This window comes from Schistocerca piceifrons, unplaced genomic scaffold, assembly GCF_021461385.2.
Source record: "Schistocerca piceifrons isolate TAMUIC-IGC-003096 unplaced genomic scaffold, iqSchPice1.1 HiC_scaffold_730, whole genome shotgun sequence".
NCBI classification, from domain to species: Eukaryota; Metazoa; Arthropoda; class Insecta; order Orthoptera; family Acrididae; genus Schistocerca; species Schistocerca piceifrons.
The window spans coordinates 128,717-149,699 of NW_025728982.1; the positions used below are offsets into that span (position 1 = coordinate 128,717).

The window sequence follows — 20,983 nt, forward strand, 5'->3', positions numbered from 1 at the left end:
TGAGAAACTCAACCACATCACCCACCAGGACTTGAGTTACCTCTCAGAGCTGTGAAATGAGATAAATCCTACTATCATCCTACAAAGCAGCTGCTGCAGTACCCGTGCCATTTGATTTGGGACTTCTCTCTGCCCCTTCTCCACCAGCAGCTGCTCTGAATTGTGCAAGTGGGAACTGTTCCATTGGCACTTTCTCCGTTTTTGCTCCCGATCACTTATACTTTGTCTGGATCCCATTCTTACTTACCATTCCCTTGCCTTCAGCCATCCTACTCCTGTCAATTTCCACCTGCCTGAAGTCTCTCTCTCTCTCTCTCTCTCTCTCTCTCTCTCTCTCTCTCTCTCTCTCTCTCTGTCTCTCTCATTTCCTGCCTCCCCCCCCCCCCCCCCTCCAACTTTCTATATCTCTTACATACTCTACCCACACATTAGCTACTCAGTTTCATAATTTCTGCCATAATTAATTTGCCATTTTACTGACAGCAGACTGGTTCCTCATCTCGTATTTAAGAGTTCCGACATGCACGTGTCCACTCCACCCTGTCCCCCTTTCAGTCGTGCTACTTCTTTCCTCTGCTCTCCCTTCCTTCTGTCCAAGTAATCACCAACAAACAATCATTGTTTCTGTGCTACATATCTTTGCATGTTTTTTTTTCTCCAGATGAATGACTGTCATTCTTCAATTTTATTTGTCACTAAAAAATGAAACATAGATAATTCACTAAGAAATTGTAGTACTATTTAACTTTGTTTGTTATGTGATTGGAGATTCAAGCCAAGTAAAATTTATTAGGTTTTGATTCCAGTAACCACACTTCATTTCAGGCTGGATAAATGAATGATGGACACAAAAACAAAGATTTTTGAGGAAAAGATTGTTGGCAGAAACAAAGCGTAATGAGCAGAGACAAAACTGTGCTATAAAAGTATGGAAACATGTATATGGAAACATGTATGTATGCAGAGCTAATTGATGAAATTTATAAACTGATACAGAAGATAACAGGGCATAACAGCTGATTTCCTTAGATTTCTGGCACACGGTTAATATAGAGTGAAAAAATACTACAGGAAGTCAGTACTGTGTCACAAGGAGATAACAGTTATCTTGTTTTATAATTACGTTAACAGATCACAGTTTAGAATGCTTTTTTATCATAATGACCAGTTTTGATTGATTAGGCCATCTTTATATTTTAAATATGCAGGGGATCGAAGCTATTACAGTAAAAAATATGTGACATGCATAGTACTTTGTTCTTGGGGAAAACTCTGTTATTTCATCTTCTGTGAATGTTATGAGGCATGCTAAGTATGAGTCAGCCTCTCTACAATGTTGACTTATGGTGCAATATTTTAGTCTAGGTTTTTATTTGGTAAGGAGTAGGGGCAGAGGCACTCAGCTCAGTAAGATGACTGCTGGCAACTGTCAGGATAAAGAGTTGGCATACTAGACTGAGAAAGATAACAAATGGTGATAGTTTTTGTTATACTAGTAGATAACAGAAGCCGACGATGTCCAAAAATCGCGTGATACCAGGAAATGGCAGGTGGTATTTATTGTGTATGGTGATAACTTTAGGTTTTTGTAAAAGGCTCGTTGTCCAACCAACTGGCCACTTGCCAGAGATGTGTCTCCTTATATGAAACAATTTTCAGTCTAGAAAGCTTTGTGAATGGTGCTGTTCCTTTTAGTTAGACAAAGTGTTGCCCTCTGCACTCTGTCAAGAAATGTAATCAGTTATTACCTTCTGATATCATAGGAAATGGGGCATTCCTCACTTTATGCCAGATACTCCATCTCCATGTTTTTAGTCAAGACCAGGGGTGGCTAAGAATTCAGCCTGTGAGCCATGCCCTGGCACAAGTGCTGTAATGCTCAGCGTCACTGCACTTGTCCACCACTGCCACACAATGCTGTATGAGTGCAAGGAGGGGGAAGAGGGGAAACTGAATGTGCTGCATTGGAATGGGAGTGAAATTGCACTGCATACAACTTTGTTTTATATTTCACAGTTCTCAACAACATCACTCACAAACAAAATGAGTTTCCGGTATCATTTAACTATTTTTTACACAGTGAAGAAATGATATAATGTTTATCTGGTACAAATGGTCATCGTACGGTCAGACATAGACAGTTTCACAAATATGTATGGTCAGGTTGCCATGTAACTGTGACTTATTCAGTTTCACAATCAAAGAAAAGGTCTTTCACACACAGATGTTGACTTAAATATTGTAGCACTTTTGCTACCTCATTGTGGGGGCATGGCAACTCCACCTGAGGAAAGCTATGTAGATGTTCTAGACAGTCTTAACAGTAAAGTATTTGTCATTAAAATAGGAGTAACCTTTCAGATTAATCAGTTACATTTGTGCATGCACAGGTGTGCTTTTAACTGAAAGAGCAAATGATCTCAAGAAACAGCTGTTAGATTGGCAGTGTTTTCAAAATGTTTATGAAATGATCCTTGTAATTCCTTAAAGACTGCAATGAATTCTTCCAGTCTCACTTTTTCTTTAATGGTAGTGAGCTTAGGGATCTGTACTCTTTTTCAGAATGCATCCCTTCTACAATGTGATTTTCTTTTGAAATGCATTCCCATCAAATTGGAAAGAAGTTGCTCACCTTGCATTTTCTTAATGTCGACAATGTGCAGTCAAGTCTGCTTAGAATACGAGGTCTGCAATCCATTCTGGATGTTCTAATTTTCATTCCTGTATTCCTTTCTCCTTCATAAATTCAACAACAGTGAGTTTTAAATAAAAAAGATTGTTGCAGGCATATCCCTTGTCTTAACCAATCTACTTTACAGTAATATATTAGGTCCCCATACTCAGTCAGCTCTGTTGAAAACTGTTGCAACTAACAGTGGAATAAGGCATGCAACTTCAGGAAAGTTACTATTCATTACACCAATTTCTTCATGTGATGCATGCCTGCAAATTTAGCACAAAATGCTTCTCGATATACAGGACATAAAGGCTTGTAATGGCAGAGCACTACATTGCCTCTTTTTGTGCTCTCAGCCACTGGATCTGTGGATGTTCTTCATACCACAAACAAATGGAGAAGGGTAAACAGTGCTGACACCACGATTCTGTTGAATTGGAGGCAGTTGGGATGACTTAAAAATGCCACACCGTGATACTGATTGAAGTGTTGCACTGTACCTAGTACTTCCGAGGAGGACTGAGCAAAGCCGAGACAGACCTCTGCTCGCATGTGGGCCACACACTTGGGCTGCATCAAGTTTGGCACAATGTGGTTGGCCCTTGTCTACACATTATATTGCCTTCATATGTTAGTTCCCTCTTTGTTGTATCCTATGAAGAGTGAATTGTGTATTTCACCTTTCTACACCATGATTATTTCTTCATTGTTGTCAAGCATACTCCATTAATTAAGTCTGTGACATTGTTATTGCAACCTATACATTTAATTAGAACTGTAAATGTTATTTGTTTTCTTTTTACATACACTTTTTCCTTGTTTCAATCTGTTCATATTTAGTCCGTAAAAGAGCCGCTAAATCTGGAAACAATGAAAATATGTCTGCATGGAATGTCCATATTTGTTCAGAAAATAATTTCCCCACGGCTGCTGGCCTTGCATCATCTGCTGCAGGTTATGCATGTTTAGGTGAGTAATATTTATTTAAGATTTATTTGTTTGGAATTATGAGGGATGGCCATTAAATAAACTGTGATCTGCTGCTGGAAAATGCTTTTACTGTCAGATACATTCATCAGAAAATGAATCGTGTGTTTGAAAGAACAATCTATGATGTTAAATAGTGCACAAGTAAGTCACTACCTAGTAGTATGCATAATAATAATAATAATAATAATAATAATAATAATAATAATAATCTTTGTTTGTGCATAATAACTTTACAGCTTTGGAAATTATAATTTTTAGTACATTTACAACAACGAAATTATGTCATAAATGTAATGAATATATACAACTAGTACCGTGTTAGAGACTATTATACTAATATTTACCACCACTAATACTGTAGTGATAAACGGCAGCCTAGGTGCCTGACAGAGAATGTGGGAAAAACGCTGCTCGTTATTGAAATATGGCTCAAAACAACTGGTCTCTAGTTTAATATTTAGACATTTTACAACTAAATACAACGCTATTCACACTGATGTGTGCTTGTACTATCTCTCTCAATACTCTGAAATGGAAGGATAGAGTTTTCATACCACTGTATGAAACTTGGGCAGATTTCTAGTGACTGTTAACAAAGGATGCTTTTGTGTCTGTTGAATTTAGAAAGAAGGGCTGGAGATGTAAATGGCAATCCAAGGAAAGAAATTTCCATGGAGGAATGATTTCAGTAGGTGCACTTTAATTGGAATTACACATGATACTTCTTAAAATATCTTGGTTTACTAGGCCTCATTGAAGTATTCCATCACATCAGCTTCTAGTGTGATGTGGTTGAGGTACTCCAGTAGCCTTATAGTGGAATTAAGACAGAAATTTCTTTTAGAGATGCTCTGTATGCTGACACAGTTCCACATATCACAACTCAAAGCTTACTTTAGCTGGTAATGTTTCACCATTGATAGATACAGTACTGAATTGGGAGTCTAGCTGATATTTTTTGCGGATATCCAAACTACCTTACAGTTATTGCAGTTTTTGGAAATTGATATCAGAGTAACATTAATGTTAATGAAGGCCCCTTGATAACGAAAATTCATTGACAAGTGAGATTTTGTATTTTTGTTTGTTAGGCTTACAATTCCGTATGTATTTTCCATTTGAAATTTTAAGTTATTTAGATATAAAAAATATATATAAATTAAAGTCATCTTCTTAATGTCTGTCAATAAGCCATATAATTATATTTCAGATTTTCATCTTTTTGGAAGAAGAGAGATTTTTAAAATTCTGTTATTTATCAAAATCCCTGGTGTTTCCTTGATAACTTCTTATTTGTATTTGTATTTCTTTATTGGTCTTGTAAATCGTGATTTTGTAGATTGTTTGCACAAATGGTGTAAGACAAGTAAGGTTTGATATGGTAAATACAAATTGTACATATTATGATTTTGAAAAATAATTCAGTACTTGTTGCACATTGGTAACATGTTTATATAAACAAATAAGCTGACCAAAAGAATAGTGTGGTTAAGAAAATTTGATCAGTTTACACTAATTTTTATGGTGTTCCAGAAGTGGTCGAGCAAGTGCTCCTTCAGCTTCACTTTAAACTAGTGTAAATGTAGTATCTGTTTCATATAGGATGGCACCTGGTTATACAGAATAATGCCAGTACGATACACTCCTCTTGTACAAATGTTTTTTCTTACTTTATTGGCGTGTAGGCTGTGCTTTTGTCTTGTACCATAAGAATGGAAATAACAATTGCACTTGAAGATTTTTTCCTTTAATGTGCTTCCTTTTATGAAGATTAGTGCTTCGTAGATATATAAACGAGAAAGGGTCAGTAAACTGAGACTTTTAAATATTGGGAGTCTCTGTATTTAGGACGTTTTATTATTCTGACAAAATCTTTCTGTAGTATAAATGTTTATTTTTAATTATGAAGTTCTCCCTAAAGATAATACCGCAATAGTGAATCAATGTTGCCATAGTACATTGTGACCTCTGATGCACAGCTTGTATTTTGTGAGATGATTTTTACAGCATGTGTGAGTATATTTAAATTTTTGTTTACATTATTCATGTGTGTCTCCCATTTCAGGTTTTCCTAAAATGTACATTTAAAAATTTTGTGTCACTCACCAGTGTTAAAATCAAACATTGGAAAATCCAGGATGGAATGTAACAATACGAGAGAAGGAAAGTTGCTACTCACCATATAGCAGAGATGCTGAGCCGTGATAGGCACAATAAAAACATTCACACAATCATAGCTGTCAGCCATTAAGGCCTTTGTCAGCAGTAGACACACATACACACACACGCACGCACACACTCCAACAAGTGCAACTTGCACACATATCTGCAATCTCAGAGAGCTGAAACTACACTGCGAGCAGCAGCACCAGTGCATGATGGGAGTGGCGACTGAGTGGGGGTAAGGAGGAGGCTGGGGCGGGGAGGGGGAGGGATAGTATGGTTGGAGTGGCGGACAGTGAAGTGTTGGAGTTTAGAGGGAGGGTAGGAGAGAAGGTGCAGAGGGGGGAGAGGAGTAAGTAGCGGAAAGGAGAGAAATAAAAGTAAAAGAAATTAAAAGACTGGGTGTGGTGGTGAAATGACGGCTGTGTAGTGCTGGAATGGGAACAGGAGGGGGCTGGATGGGTGAGGACAGTGACTAATGAAGGTACAATATAGAAGAAAGATGATGTAGCAGTCACAGTAGTGGATTCTGACTGCCTCTTGGAGAGACTGGATTGTCTTGCAGCAGCATGAGATAAACTGCAATCACCACACAGTGAAGCAGCTACAGTGCCAAAAATTCTAGCTGACATCAAAACATTCCACTGATACAAGGCTACAACCCAGCAGTCATGGTGGCCTTATAGTAAAAGAAACTGGAGCTGCAGGCTAGTAGTATCAAAAGAATATTTGTTGCTTGTTTGGCCTGACCAGATTCGGGCCTTAAGGCCCTCTTTTGCATCTGATAATGACACAACACACAGCCAAAATATTCACAACAACAACAACAATAATAGTAATAATAATAATAAAGGGTATTAAGAATGATATAGATTAGTTTAGCACATTTGAAACTGTGTTTAATATTATCAGAAGTGCAAGGGATAAGTAAAGAGGAGAAGATTGAAATGACTGTGACAGTGGCTGTTAGGAAAGAACAAAATTTAAATAGAGGACTCTGTACTTAAGGGGGAGGAAACGTTGTGTGAGAGGACCAGTTGATCAGAGTGAGCTGCAGACAAGTGTATGAAAGACATAGGTATTATGACAGAAGGTGAACCATTAGCTGGTCTTTTGAAGTTTGAAAGGAATTTAATCTCTCAGATTTTTTGAGTAATATTGTCCGAAAGTTGGTGTCCTGGTACAGAAAATGATTTAGGAAACATGGTGGTGTTATGTGATGGTATAGAGGGGATTTTACTTCGTTGAGAATAAGTATGTCTGCTGTGCTGTTCCCAGATAGTTGATGTTGTTGTTGTGGTCTTCAGTCCTGAGACTGGTTTGATGCAGCTCTCCATGCTACTCTATCCTGTGCAAGTTTCTTCATCTCCCAGTACCTACTGCAACCTACATCCCTCTGAATCTGCTTAATGTATTCATCTCTTGGTCTTCCTCTACGATTTTTCCCCTCCACGCTGCCCTCCAATGCTAAATTTGTGCTCCCTTGATGCCTCAGAACATGTCCTACCAACCGGTCCCTTCTTCTCGTCAAGTTGTGCCACAAACTTCTCTTCTCCCCAATCCTATTCAATACCTCCTCATTAGTTATGTGATCTACCCATCTAATCTTCAGCATTCTTCTGTAACATCACATTTCGAAAGCTTCTATACTCTTCTTGTCTAAGCTATTTATCGTCCACGTTTCACTTTCATACATGGCTACACCCCATACAAATACTTTCAGAAACGACTTCCTGACATATAAATCTGTACTCGATGTTAACAAAATTTTCTTCTTCAGAAATGCTTTCCTTGCCATTGCCAGTCTACATTTTATATCTTCTCTACTTCGACCATCATCAGTTATTTTGCTCCCCAAATAGCAAAACTCCTTTACTACTTTAAGTGCCTCATTTCCTAATCTAATTCCCTCAGCATCACCCAACTTAATTCGACTACATTCCATTATCCTCTTTTTGCTTTTGTTGATGTTCATCTTATATCCTCCTTTCAAGACACTGTTCATTCCATTCAACTGCTCTTCCAAATCCTTTGCTGTCTCTGACAGAATTACAATGTCATCGGCGGACCTCAAAGTTTTTATTTCTTCTCCATAGATTTTCATACCTACTCTGAATTTTTATTTTGTTTCCTTTACTGCTTGCTCAATATACAGATTGAATAACATTGGGGAGAGGCTACAACCCTGTCTCACTCCCTTCCCAACTGCTGCTTCCCTTTCATGCCCCTCGACTCTTATAACTGCCATCTGGTTTCTGTACAAATTGTAAATAGCCTTTCGCTCCCTGTATTTTACCCCTGCCACCTTTAGAATTTGAAAGAGAGTATTCCAGTCAACATTGTCAAAAGCTTTCTCTAAGTCTACAAATGCTAGAAATGTAGGTTTGCCTTTCCTTAATCTTTCTTCTAAGATAAGTCGTAGAGTCATTATTGCCTCACGTGTTCCAATATTTCTACGGAATCCAAACTGATCTTCCCCGATGTCAGCTTTTACCAGTTTTTCCATTCGTCTGTAAAGAATTTGTGTTAGTATTTTGCAGCTGTGACTTATTAAACTGATAGTTCGGTAATTTTCACATCTGTCAACACCTGCTTTCTTTGGGATTGGAATTATATTCTTCCTGAAGTCTGAGGGTACTTCACCTGTCTCATACATCTTCCTCACCAGATGGTAGAGTTTTGTCAGGGCTGGCTCTCCCAAGGCTATCAGTAGTTCTAATGGAATGTTGTCTACTCCCAGGGCCTTGTTTTGACTTAGGTCTTTCAGTGCTCTGTCAAACTCTTCACGCAGTATCATATCTCCCATTTCATCTTCATCTACATCCTCTTCTATTTCCATAATATTGTCCTCAAGTACATTGCCCTTATATAGACACTATATACTCCTTCCACCTTTCTGCTTTCCGTTCTTTGCTTATAACTGGGTTTCCATCTGAGCTCTTGATATTCATACAAGTGGTTCTCTTTTCTCCGAAGGTCTCTTTAATTTTCCTGTAGGCAGTATCTATCTTATCCCTAGTGAGATATGTCTCTACATCCTTACATTTGTCCTCTAGCCATCCCCACTTAACCACTTTGCACTTCCTGTCAATCTCATTTATGAGACTATGTATTCCTTTATGCCTACTTCATTTACTGCATTTTTATATTTTCTCCTTTTATTAATTAAATTCAATATTTCTTCTGTTACCCAAGCATTTCTACTAGCCCTCGTCTTTTTACCTACTTGATCCTCTGCTGCCTTCATCCCTCAGAGCTACCCATTATTCTTCTACTGGACTTCTTTCCCCCACTGCTGTCAATTGTTCCCTTATGCTCTCCCTGAAACTCTGTACAACCTCTGGTTTAGTCAGTTTATCCAGGTCCCATCTCCTTAAATTCCCACCTTTTTGCAGTTTCTTCAATTTTAATCTGCAGTTCATAACCAATAGATTGTGGTCAGAGTCCACATCTGCCCCTGGAAAGGTCTTACAATTTAAAACCTGGTTCCTAAATCTCTGTCTTACCATTATATAATCTACCTGATACCTTTTAGTATCTCCGGGATTCTTCCACATATACAACCTTCTTTTATGATTCTTGAACCAAGTGTTAGCTATGATTAAGTTATGCTCTGTGCAAAATTCTACCAGACGGCTTCCTCTTTCATTTCTTAGCCCCAATCCATATTCACCTACTATGTTTCCTTCTCTCCCTTTTCCTACACTCGAATTCCAGTCACCCATGACTATTAAATTTTCATCTCCCTTCACTATCTGAATAATTTCTTTTATTTCATCATACATTTCTGCAATTTCTTCGTCATCTGCAGAGCTAGTTGGCATATAAACTTGTACTACTGTAGTAGGCGTGGGCTTCGTATCTATCTTGGCCACAATAATGTGTTCACTATGCTGTTTGTAGTAGCTTACCCGTACTCCTATTTTTTCATTCATTATTAAACCTACACCTGCATTACCCCTATTTGATTTTGTATTTATAACCCTGTATTCACCTGACCAAAAGTCTTGTTCCTCCTGCCACCGAACTTCACTAATTCCCACTATATCTAACTTTAACCTGTCCATTTCCCTTTTTAAATTTTCTAATCTGCCTGCTCGATTAAGGGATCTGACATTCCATGCTCCGATCCATAGAACGCCAGTTTTCTTTCTCCTGATAACAACGTCCTCTTGAGTAGTCCCCGCCCGGAGATCCGAATGGAGGACTATTTTACCTCCGGAATATTTTACCCAAGAGGACGCCATCATAATTTAACCATACAGTAAAGCTGCATGCCCTCAGGAAAAATTACAGCTGTAATTTCCCCTTGCTTTCAGCCGTTCGCAGTATCAGCACAGCAAGGCCGTTTTGGTTATTGTTACAAGGCCAGATCAGTCAATCATCCAGACTGTTGCCCCTGCAACTACTGAAAAGGCTGCTGCTCCTCTTCAGGAACCATACGTTTGTCTGGCCTCTCAACAGATACCCCTCCGTTGTGGTTGCACCTACGGTACGGCCATCTGTATCGCTGAGGCACGCAAGTCTCCCCACCAACGGCAAGGTCCATGGTTCATGGGGGGGTCCCAGATAGTAGCATAAGAATTAAAGGTAAATGAGAGGGAGTGCATTAATTGAGAAGATAATAGAGCAAACACCAAGTTCGATAGTCTTTTTGCTCATCACCATGCAGCTTTGATCATTGTTCGTAGGCAGGAGTGATATGGTCATAACAATGTATGTTACAAATGTATCATACCAGTTACAGCTGGCATGAGCTAATATAGCCATCAAGACAACAGCCACAGTTGAGATTGTAGCCATAGCTGGATTTGATAACAGACCACAGTACCCAGTGACATCTGTAGCCATAGCTGGATATGATAACAGACCACAGTACCCAGTGACATCTGGATGTCATACATGTTGGCGGATAAAGGAGCTCGGTGTTCAGCTGCAGTCAAATATACGTACGCATACCACTGTCCCTCACAGAAAATACATTAGCCAGGAAGAGGTTATTGTGGAATTATGAAATGTCCTTGTGAGGCTGTGTTCTTGTCTACTGTATACAGCAGACTTCCTCCTGACTTTAGGTTGTTGACTATCAATGTACAAGGTGTACAACTTTGCTTCCGCTGTTTGCTGATAGGTGGCGACAACGGTAAGTAGCGGTCGAAAGAAACAGATTGCAGATGCCAGGCAGTTAGCTTGGACCTCAGTCAACGTAACCTCATTCAAACATTAGTCGATTTGTGTCTGCATCATAAAGTTGTTCTTGATTGAAAATGTCAGTTTACAAGCGTAATTCTCGCCATTTGCGGGAGGTGTTACTGTTTTGTTTCAGTATAAAGAAAACAGCGGCTGAGTCTCACCGAATGCTCTCAAGTACATATGGTAAGGATGCTGTTAGTGAAAGAGTGTGTCGTAAGTGGTTTCAACGCTTCAGGAATGGTGATTTTAACGTCGTAGACTGCCATAGTGGTGGAAGAGAGAATGTTTTCCAAGATGCAGAATAGAAGACATTGCTGAGTGAAGACTTGCATCCAACTCAAGAATAATTGGCATGATTAATGGGAATGACACAGCAAGCCATTTCAAAACATCTCAAGGCTATGGGCATGATTCGGAAAGAAGGAACTTAGGTCCCGTGTGAGCTGAAACCAAAAGACATTGAACGGTGTTTGTGTGTTTGTGCACATTTGCTTCAGAGGCAAAAACGGAAGAGATTTCTGCACTGCATTGTGACCGGGGATGAAAAATGGGTTCATTACAATAACCCTAAATGCGAAAAAATTATGGGGATTTCGCGGTCATGCTTCCATGTCAACGGCCAAACTGAATATTCACGGCTCCAAGATCATGCTCTGGATTTGGTGGGACCAGCTCGGTGTCGTGTACTATGAGGTGTTAAAACCAAGTGAAACAATCACAGGTGCTTGTTATCGAATGCAATTAACGCATCTGAGCAGAGCATTAAAAGACAAATGGCCGCAATACAGCAAGAGGCACGATAAAGTGATTTTGCAGCATGACAATGCTCGACCCTAAGTTGCAAAAGATGTCAAAACGTACTTGGAAATGTTAAAATGGGAAGCCCTGCCCCACCCACCATATTCTTCAGACATTGCTCCCTCTGACTATCACCTGTTTAGATCAATGGCACATGGCCTGGCTGACCAACGCTTCTGATCTCATGAAGAAGTCACAAATTGGATCGATTTGTGGATCGCTTCAAAAGATGAACACTTTTTTTTGACACAGGATTTGTACACTGCCAGAAACATGGGAGAAAGTAGTGGTTAGCAATGGAAAATATTTTGAATGATACATGTTGAACCAATTTGTTTCATTAAAGCCTCAAATGTTGGGGAAAATATGGTGGAACCAAAGTTGTACACCTTGTACAATACTCTTTTATTATGTCAGATATACAACAGTAGTGTTTTTTACAACCTTTTTCTGCATGTAGCTTTTAAGATGATGCATAAGGCATGCAGCATCATTGTTATATGAAGTTAAAAAAATGTTATAAAGGTGTGTAGGCTAGGTGTGCGCTATTGTTCTCTAGTGGAAGCAGTGGCTTGGTACAAAAGATGTAAGCAGCCAGCATTGGCATCTAAGTTGGACCAGCATAGATACTGTGTACACAGGAAGCAGGCAGCAGCAGAGGTTTGTTACCCAGGCAAGGACAGCAGACGAGGAGGTGCTGGTGTGAGCACTTCCATCAATATGGCATGGAGGTGGCCTTGTGAGTGGTGCACCATTAAGCCTCAGGAAGCGTGCTTCCACTCTCATAACTGTGGTCAGAATGTACAGGTGTGTGGCTCCAATGGTGGATGGCAGTGACCCAGGCTCAGATCCAGAACTGGTCACCTGGAGGTGGCAGCAAATGCTGATGGACCCTGGTAAATGCAGCTAAGAGGAGGTTACCCCAGTAGGAAGTCCCGACAGGATGGTAGATGAATGCTGGTTGACCTCACAGTGGAAGCTGGCACACAGCAGATACTTATTGGAAACTTGGCTGTGTCAACATGCCCAGCCTGGGCAGATGCCTTCTTTTATGTGAGACAAGGAAGTACTTGTTTGGTTGAGGTCAGATACACATCCCTTCAAGCACTGCTGAAATGTCTCAAAATGCTGGTTATTGGCCCAAGTGCCCAGGTTGTGAGTGCAGACTCATGTGCTGAGCTTTCAGCTGTTGGTGACCATTCAGATTTCAGCAATTGTGTCCCATCTTGTGTCTACGCTGCTATAGTACTGAAACTGAGCCCATTGTTATTTTAATGTGGTATTAAGAAGCTATACACAAGGTGTGCTGTTTCTTCCACTGATGTGATAGTTATGTTGGTAGTGATTGATAGTTTGGCAAATCATCAACTGCCACATGCCACATAGATCAAAAAAATTATCCTGTAATGTTGAAGTGAGTGCAGCCCTATGAAAAGTTTGAGTATGAGCCAGGGCTTAAAGGACTGATATCACATCACTTAGTGCTCCCTTGGAGCATGCAGTCCTGTAACCATCTACTCTATGTCTTCAAATGTTTTGTCAAAATGCACAATACTAAGTGAGATTATTTTGTGCTGATCATTTATCAGTATCTCAAATGTAGTAATTGTAGGTTGTCAGGCTCTAGCAAACAGTGAATGAGCAAAAAGCATTCTGGTCTACTACATGGTCATCCGAATGATACCTCAGTTAAAAGGAAGCCACTGAGATGACAAGAAGAAAACAAGGTGTATATGAGCTCCAAGCAGGAAAATGAGCAGGCATAAACAGGTGAGATCCTGTTGGGTGGTTGGACCCGTATTTTTGGCATGAATTCACCACTTACCAACCTACCGTTTGATCTAGAAATTACTGCCATTTTTACATGGAATGAGTATTGCTATATCTCCCATGGGGAGATGATTTATAAGAAATAATAAAAAAAAACATGTAAGCAAGAATAAGGGTTTATTATGACCACAGTAGAGAGATTTAATAACAATGGAAAACTCTTCTCAATAAAAGATAATACAACTTCTCAGACACTAACAGGCATATGCCTGAAAGACATAGTGAATAAACACAGTGAGGCATGAAGACTGTGCCACTGGTATTCCATAACGATGGAGGTTGAGCGTTCAGCATAGTTGGCAACAGGCATGTCTTGTGGTATTGCTGGAAAGTTTTAGACCCCACTACGGTGGCTTCCTACGAGGCTCTGACTGATGGGCTGCTAAGAGCTGGCACATGAATTGGTTCAGAGCTCTGGTGGAGTGAACTGCCAATGTGTTGGCTTCTGTCACCCTATATAGCCAGGGCATGGTGGAATTCATGCCGATCTAGCTCTGCACATGTGACATGGCAGAGGAAATAGGTCTCTGGCATGGAGGACCTCAGGTGGTGCATGTCCTGCTATCTGTCATCCATGTTGTGATTGGCACTGTTTGGGGAAGCAAAGCCTTGTACATGTGCAAACATGTGATGCTTCAGTGTCTGAGCAATTCCTTTAGGCGAATCGGGGGTACATGACAGATATAGCAGAGACAAATATTAAATTTGCTTAAAGTATACAGGATAGGCAACCCTTTTTTTGGTCTGAGAACAATTTTTTGCGCCTGAGGAAGAGAGGAAACATGATATGGTACTGCATTATGATGTAGCACCTATTCTGTATAGTGAAGTGTCAGTGACTGGACCAGTGACTTGTTTTGTGAGTTACTTTGTTAGTTCTATGTTCTACAGACCATATTCATGATGAATGTTATGCTGTCAATTGAACAAAAGATTGCAGAGGAAGTTATAAAAATATTTATTTATATGGCTACATGCTATCCGTTTACAGGTTTATAATTGAAAAATTCCTCCATGTTGTAGAAACTTTCAATGAAAAATGACTTTAATTTGCGCTTTACAACACTTTTGCTGTTTGTCAGACATTTTATTTTTGGGCAAATTAATAAAGAGTATTATAACTGAGTATTTCACTCCTGCCTGTGCCAAAGTTAGATTCACTAGAGGGAAGTGCAAAACATTTTTCCTTATAGTAATGATCTATGATTCTGCATTACTCTCAAACTGCAAATACATTGTTGACAGTAAATTTCACTCATTTACAAATATGCTGTGAGAGTATTTTTGCTTTTATGTGAAATTTGTGTGCCAGTAGTGAAATTATTTCTGCTTAAAGGATGAAATAAAGCTAGTAATTATTTGTTCCAAGAGACAGCTGAAATTCTTTGGTGGTGACTATTTTCAGGGGGTTGCTAAAGACTTTTAAATAAGATTCTTTTAGCTGAACACAATTGACATTGAAAATACAGCCCAAATATTTAAAAGGAAAAAACAAACTGTCTGGATGATCCAGAATGAAAGCTTAAGGTGGTGCTGTGATCATATCTGTGTTGTGTTGTTAACCTTACATATTTTTAGGCAGTCTGTCATATGGAGATGGAAGACCTAAATTGGCATTGCTGTGAAATATGGAATTTGTACACTTAACTTAATGCTGTGTTTCCAACAGCTTTGCTCACAGCACCAACAAAGTAATATTCTTTTCAGCCCTCATTTTTCAATTTCATTAGAACTGTGTTAACCTCTTCATTGTTGTAGTTTCTGTTGACACAGTTACTTTTTGTTGAGTGTACATGCTGCCATTGGTAACAAATATCTCAATCACTGGATGAAATAACACTTAACCTATTCAAAACTTACATACAATCTCGTTTGTTTGTAGTATTCCAAATGAGGAAAAATACAAAAAACAGAGGAAGCTGTCAGATAAGTAGTTAGTTGTTCAGAAATATTTTAGCTATTTAGTAGAGGGAAATGGCTGAATATTTCAATATTTGATTTTGTACCATATTTTTTTTTATTAAGAATATGGTATTTGAGATTTTTACATGAGAGGTCAGAATTTTATACGAGTGCTGTTTTTCAGTGTATGCATTATCCAGAATTTATGAGATTGATGGTGACATATCAGCCATAGCACGTCAAGGCTCAGGTAGTGCCTGCCGCAGTGTGCTGGGAGGTTTCGTGCAGTGGAACAAAGGAGACCAAGATGATGGTTCAGATTCATTGGCAACTCAGCTAGCTCCAGCTAATCACTGGCCAGAAATGAGAATTCTAATTCTTGTGGTAAGTCTACACAAACATGATTTTCTTTGAGAAAGTAGTTTGGCTTGGTGGCTTGTGGTAAGTCTACATGAATATGATTTTCTTTGAGAAAGTAGTGTGGCTTGGTGGCTCAGTGGTAAAGTTCCACACTACAAATGTAAAGGTCTTGGGTGTGGTTGGTGGTCAGTCGTAAGACATCTATCTGTCACTTAACAGTTACTTCACCTATGGAAATGTTTGTTGATGTGAGAAATGCCAAGTTCCACAGTGGTTTGGAATCCGTGATAAAATGTAGGTCCCCGTTTAACTGGGTGGGTGAGTCAGTTCAAATGTCAGCGGAAGGAAAGGGCATACTACCACTTCCAACAGGATCCTCCCTAGTAAAGTGCTGAGATGTTCAAAACAATCTTCAGATTGATGACTGCTTTACTTTTTTAAAATTTATTTTTTATAAATATACAACAGGTTTTTCTGACTGCAGTTTGCCATAATCTTGTGATCTCTATTATGAAAGTATGAGTCCATCAGTGCAAGAAGGATGCCATGATGGCCAAAAAGTTTTAATCATGAAAAAGAACTTTGGAAAGTTATTCAGGTCTTACAGGACTTCATTTGAGAGATCATACACACAAACTCTGTGGAGGATCCATAACAAAAATTGAAATGAGAGGCAGTTAGCGAATAATGTTATGAAAAACGAGTCAGTATTCTGTTGCAGGTCAGTTTCTCACAAATTTTTGAAAACAATGGAAAGAGTAATTCCTCAAGCCATTGTATAATGTACAGTGAAGGGTATTTCATACCAATACTTGTGACTTTCTGTTCTGTTTCATCGATGTAAGATGGGCCAGGGGGACCCTGTTCATATGTCTTAGTAGCCATCCTAATCTCTCCTATTATATTCTCATGTCTCTCACAATATGATGAAGACAATAGAACTGTTGTTCAGTTTTCTGCAAATGACAGTTCTATAAATCTACCCAACAGGGTTTTGCAAGAACAATGCCACATTTCTTCCAAAGATCTCCATTTATGTTCCATGAGCATCTCTGTCAGCCTTTTGCATTGGCTGTACTGACCTCTTATGGTCCTAGGCAAATCTCTGCATTATTTTGGTATCTGCTGTCATGCTTACTGCATAAGGACCTCAAATGCCAGAACCAAATTCTAGAATAGATCATGTTTGTGCCTTACGGGTATACTGCACTTTCCAAGAATACTCCCACAAATCTAAGTTGTCCACTTACCTTCCCTGCTACTGATTTCACATACTCCTCTCAGTCTATTCATAGATATACAAACAATGCGACTGACTCCAAAATTTTGCTACTGGTCTTGTAATTGGATACTATTATTTTTGCGTCTATTTTTTAGCCACATATTGCGCTTGCCCACCTATAAAGAGAGTTGTCATTCAGTACATCAAAATGGTTGTTCTGCATTTCCTTACAATCATTTAGTGAAAGTAATGTCTGCACACAGTAATACCATAATCGAACAATCAGAGAGGCACTGACCTGATAAGCCATTCATGTATACTGAAAGCATTAGCCATCACATTATGCTTCCTTGGGATACATTGATGTTACTTTCATATCTTTTCAACATTTGACACTTGCTCTAATGAACTGGGTTTTATCAATCAAAAATTCTTTAAGCCAATAATATTTGTGCAGCTACTCAATCTGATTATACCTTGGTTATTTCTTGACAGTATAGTGTTGAACACCTCTAAGAAGACAATAGGGGATACTGAATGAATTATGGATGGCATGAATGCTCGTAGGTTTGTTTAATTCATAGGAGAGCATCATAAAAATTTGAATTTGCAGGCTCTTGAAGACAGACACAAATTATCCTGTGAAAGCCAACTTAAAAAATTTCAAGAACAAGTATTAATGAAGAATCTAGAGATGATCTTCAGCCCCTATACATATTATTCCCATAGGGACTGAGAAGACAAAATTAGACCAATTTCAGCATGCACAGAGGCATTTTAGCAATCATTCATCCTGCACTCCATACACAATTGGAACTGAAAGAAATCAAAGTATGTCATACCATGCATGCATTTTCAGAGCGTTTATATGAATGTAGAAGATGGAATCTATATCTTTGCCAGCATATACAATTTGCAAGATATTTTGTGTGGAATCACAAAGATATCAAAGTTATCCACAATATCATCACAACCACAAATGGCTCGATTTGTGAAACAGGCAATAAAATGACACAATAAATATTGTCGAAAGGTGCTTGTCCCCAGCATAGAAGGCAGTGTTATGAAAATTAATACTTTTTTTTTTTTAAAAAATGCAGCTAATTTCTGCACTAATGATTTGTATTTTCCAAAAGTCTCAGAATTTTATTCCTTGTCAGACTGGTTGTTTACAGCCACTTCTGCTGCTGCCATCAAAATCCATGTTCTAGAATGGTTTCAAAATGCTTTCTAATTGAAACATTCACCTTAAATATATTCCTCAGTGATGAGAAATTTAACTGACTAAAAATGTCTGTCCAGGTACATGAAAAACACAAAAAGATAAGCAGCAAGATTGGAATGGAACAGAGTGTGAAAACAAGTGAACTGCTAAAATATCGTGTTTCACACTGTATCCCACAAAGGATACAAGATATCAAACAGGTATGATACAGTAATGCAAAATATTTACTCTTTTAGTTTGTTTATGCTGTTACAACCATATTTGGAACATTAAAATTTGGTATTTTCATTAGCAACAAGAGAGCACCTAAAAAAATATACCAAATTATTTTTTCAGGCTATATTAAATAAGGACTTTGAGAGATTTTCTGAAATAACAATGAAAGACAGCAATCAGTTTCATGCAGTTTGTCTGGACACATTTCCACCAGCAGTTTACATGAATGATGTTTCACATGCCATAGTTAATTTTGTTCACTGTTACAACAAATTAAAAGGTCACAATGCTGTAAGTACTCATTGTCATTTTTGCTCTGCAGAACACGACACTCTGTTTAAATGTGTGTAATATTCCTGATTAATGAATTTTCACACAGCTTGCATACACATTTGATGCGGGTCCAAATGCTTGTTTGTATATGAAAGAGCATGATGTCCCAAAAGTTTTGGGTTTACTCAGTGTCATTTTTCCATTTCCTGGAGAAGAAGACAGCTACATTAAAGGAATTCCAATCAACAAGGACACTATTCCACAGGTTTGTGATGGAGATACATTTGGATGTTAGTACTGTTGTGTTTCATGTAGCAACTATTATTTAATAGTTGGTGTTATGTCTTTCAAATAAAAGAAGGGTTTGCAGATGTCTCAGATAGTATTAATAGTGTTGTGTTACACCCAACTACATTTAGTTTTCCACTGCTGAAGTAATTCCTCCTATACTGTGGAATGTACAAAATATAACAGGTGTAGCTGAAATAACAGTGATGTCCTGGATGAATCTGTCTCTTACAGTGTTTAGTATGCTAATATGAAAATTCTGGATGTTTCTTCAGATGACTCTGTTATGCAGGACTATACACCTCAATAGTGAGAACCTGGGATTGTATCCAAGGCTAACTGGAGACCTAAATTGTTGCAACTCTTTGAGAGTGTTCAAGCTCCTCTCCTAGATATGAATAATTCTTCCACAACATTCTTAATATGTCATCTATTAAATCCTATACAACTGGTCACCTCTATGTCAATAACTGTATACCTTGTAGTGAATCTGAACTAGCTATTATGCTTACTCTATTATTAACTAGCTTACTGTCCAGGTTTACGTAGCAACTTTTTATCCTGTGTTCTGTTAGACAGTAAAATGAATGAAATCTGTCTATTGTGTTTTAGAGTTTTTAATATATTTTTTTTTATTCATGTCAGAAGCACCATGGATACAGGAATATAAAAAAAATGAATGAATTGCACACAGAAAAAAATTAATTACAGGCATATGAAAATATATATATATAAATATATATACAAATATGTGTGCACAGAAACAAAATGTTATAGGCATTTGGCCCATAAGCGGGCTACGTCGACAGCATTTGGGGTTGCCAACATCAGATCCTCTAAAGTGCAGTGTGAAGGACATTCAGGGCAGTTATACATGTGCTGGGTCATCTGCACCTCTCCACAGTCGCAGAGATTAGATGTAGTAGAATATCCCCACTTCAGAAGGTTATCTCTTGACCGTGCAGTGTTGGTGCATAGCCTGTTTAGTGATCTCCAGACCACCCAGTCCTCATCATAACCTGGTGCCAATTCTTCCCTTGGTTCCATCCAGTGCCCTTCTCCCGACCACTTCCATCTCTCCACCCTAGATCCAGGTTGGTCACTAAAGTCTTTGGTTGCTCTGAGAAAACTGCGTCTAGATTTCAAGCGTTTGGTGGCTGGCTGAGTTTTGTGGAGGAGGTGGCTCTCTGCCATCTCAGCCCTCGCTCTTTCACTATAGGCTGCCGCTTCTCTTCGCACTGCAGGAGGTGCAATCCCAGCAAGATGGTAGAGCTTGTCTGTTGGCGTTGGTTTCAGACATCCAGTGACGAGCCTGCAGGTCTCGTTCAGAGCAATGTCGACCTGTTTAGCGTGAGTAGAGTTGTACCAGACACTGCTTGCATATTCGCCTGCTGGGAAGCAAACTGTTAGTGCTGTGGTCCTCACTACCTCTGGCTTTGCGCCTTAGGAGGAGTTCGTTATTTTCCGAAGAATATTATTTCTGCCGCTCACCTTCACTTTGGTGTTAATACAGTGCTGTTTATACGTCAGAGCCCTGTCTAGGGTTACTCCTAGGTATTTGGGGTTAACGCAGTGTTCGAGGAGTGTGTCCTTCCAGAAGACATGCAGCTTACGGGATGCCTGCTTGTTACGGAGATGGAAGGCGCAAACTTGTGTTTTGCTAGGGTTCGGCTTGAGCTGATTGTCGGCGTAGTACTGACAGAGCATGTCTAGCGCATCCGTGAGCTTTGTCTCAACATCCTCAAAGGAGTCACCCTGTACGGCCATAGCATGGTCATCGGCGTAGATATAGTTTTCCATACTAGCTGGCAGTGGTTGGTCATTGGTGTATATGTTAAAAAGTAAG

At 39.0% G+C, this 20,983-nt stretch overlaps 1 protein-coding gene across 5 annotated transcripts in view; it reads left to right on the forward strand.

Moving 5' to 3' along the window:
* LOC124770046 (diphosphomevalonate decarboxylase-like) overlaps nucleotides 1-20,983 on the forward strand; it is a 68,699-nt gene that overhangs the window by 33,111 nt on the left and 14,605 nt on the right. For all 5 annotated transcript variants that reach the window (XM_047249174.1, XM_047249172.1, XM_047249176.1 and 2 more), the window contains 5 exons: nucleotides 3,518-3,646; nucleotides 15,738-15,937; nucleotides 18,438-18,560; nucleotides 18,697-18,867; nucleotides 18,956-19,114. In XM_047249174.1, coding sequence (XP_047105130.1) covers nucleotides 3,518-3,646; nucleotides 15,738-15,937; nucleotides 18,438-18,560; nucleotides 18,697-18,867; nucleotides 18,956-19,114 — 782 coding nt within the window. The remainder of the gene's footprint in view (nucleotides 1-3,517; nucleotides 3,647-15,737; nucleotides 15,938-18,437; nucleotides 18,561-18,696; nucleotides 18,868-18,955; nucleotides 19,115-20,983) is intronic.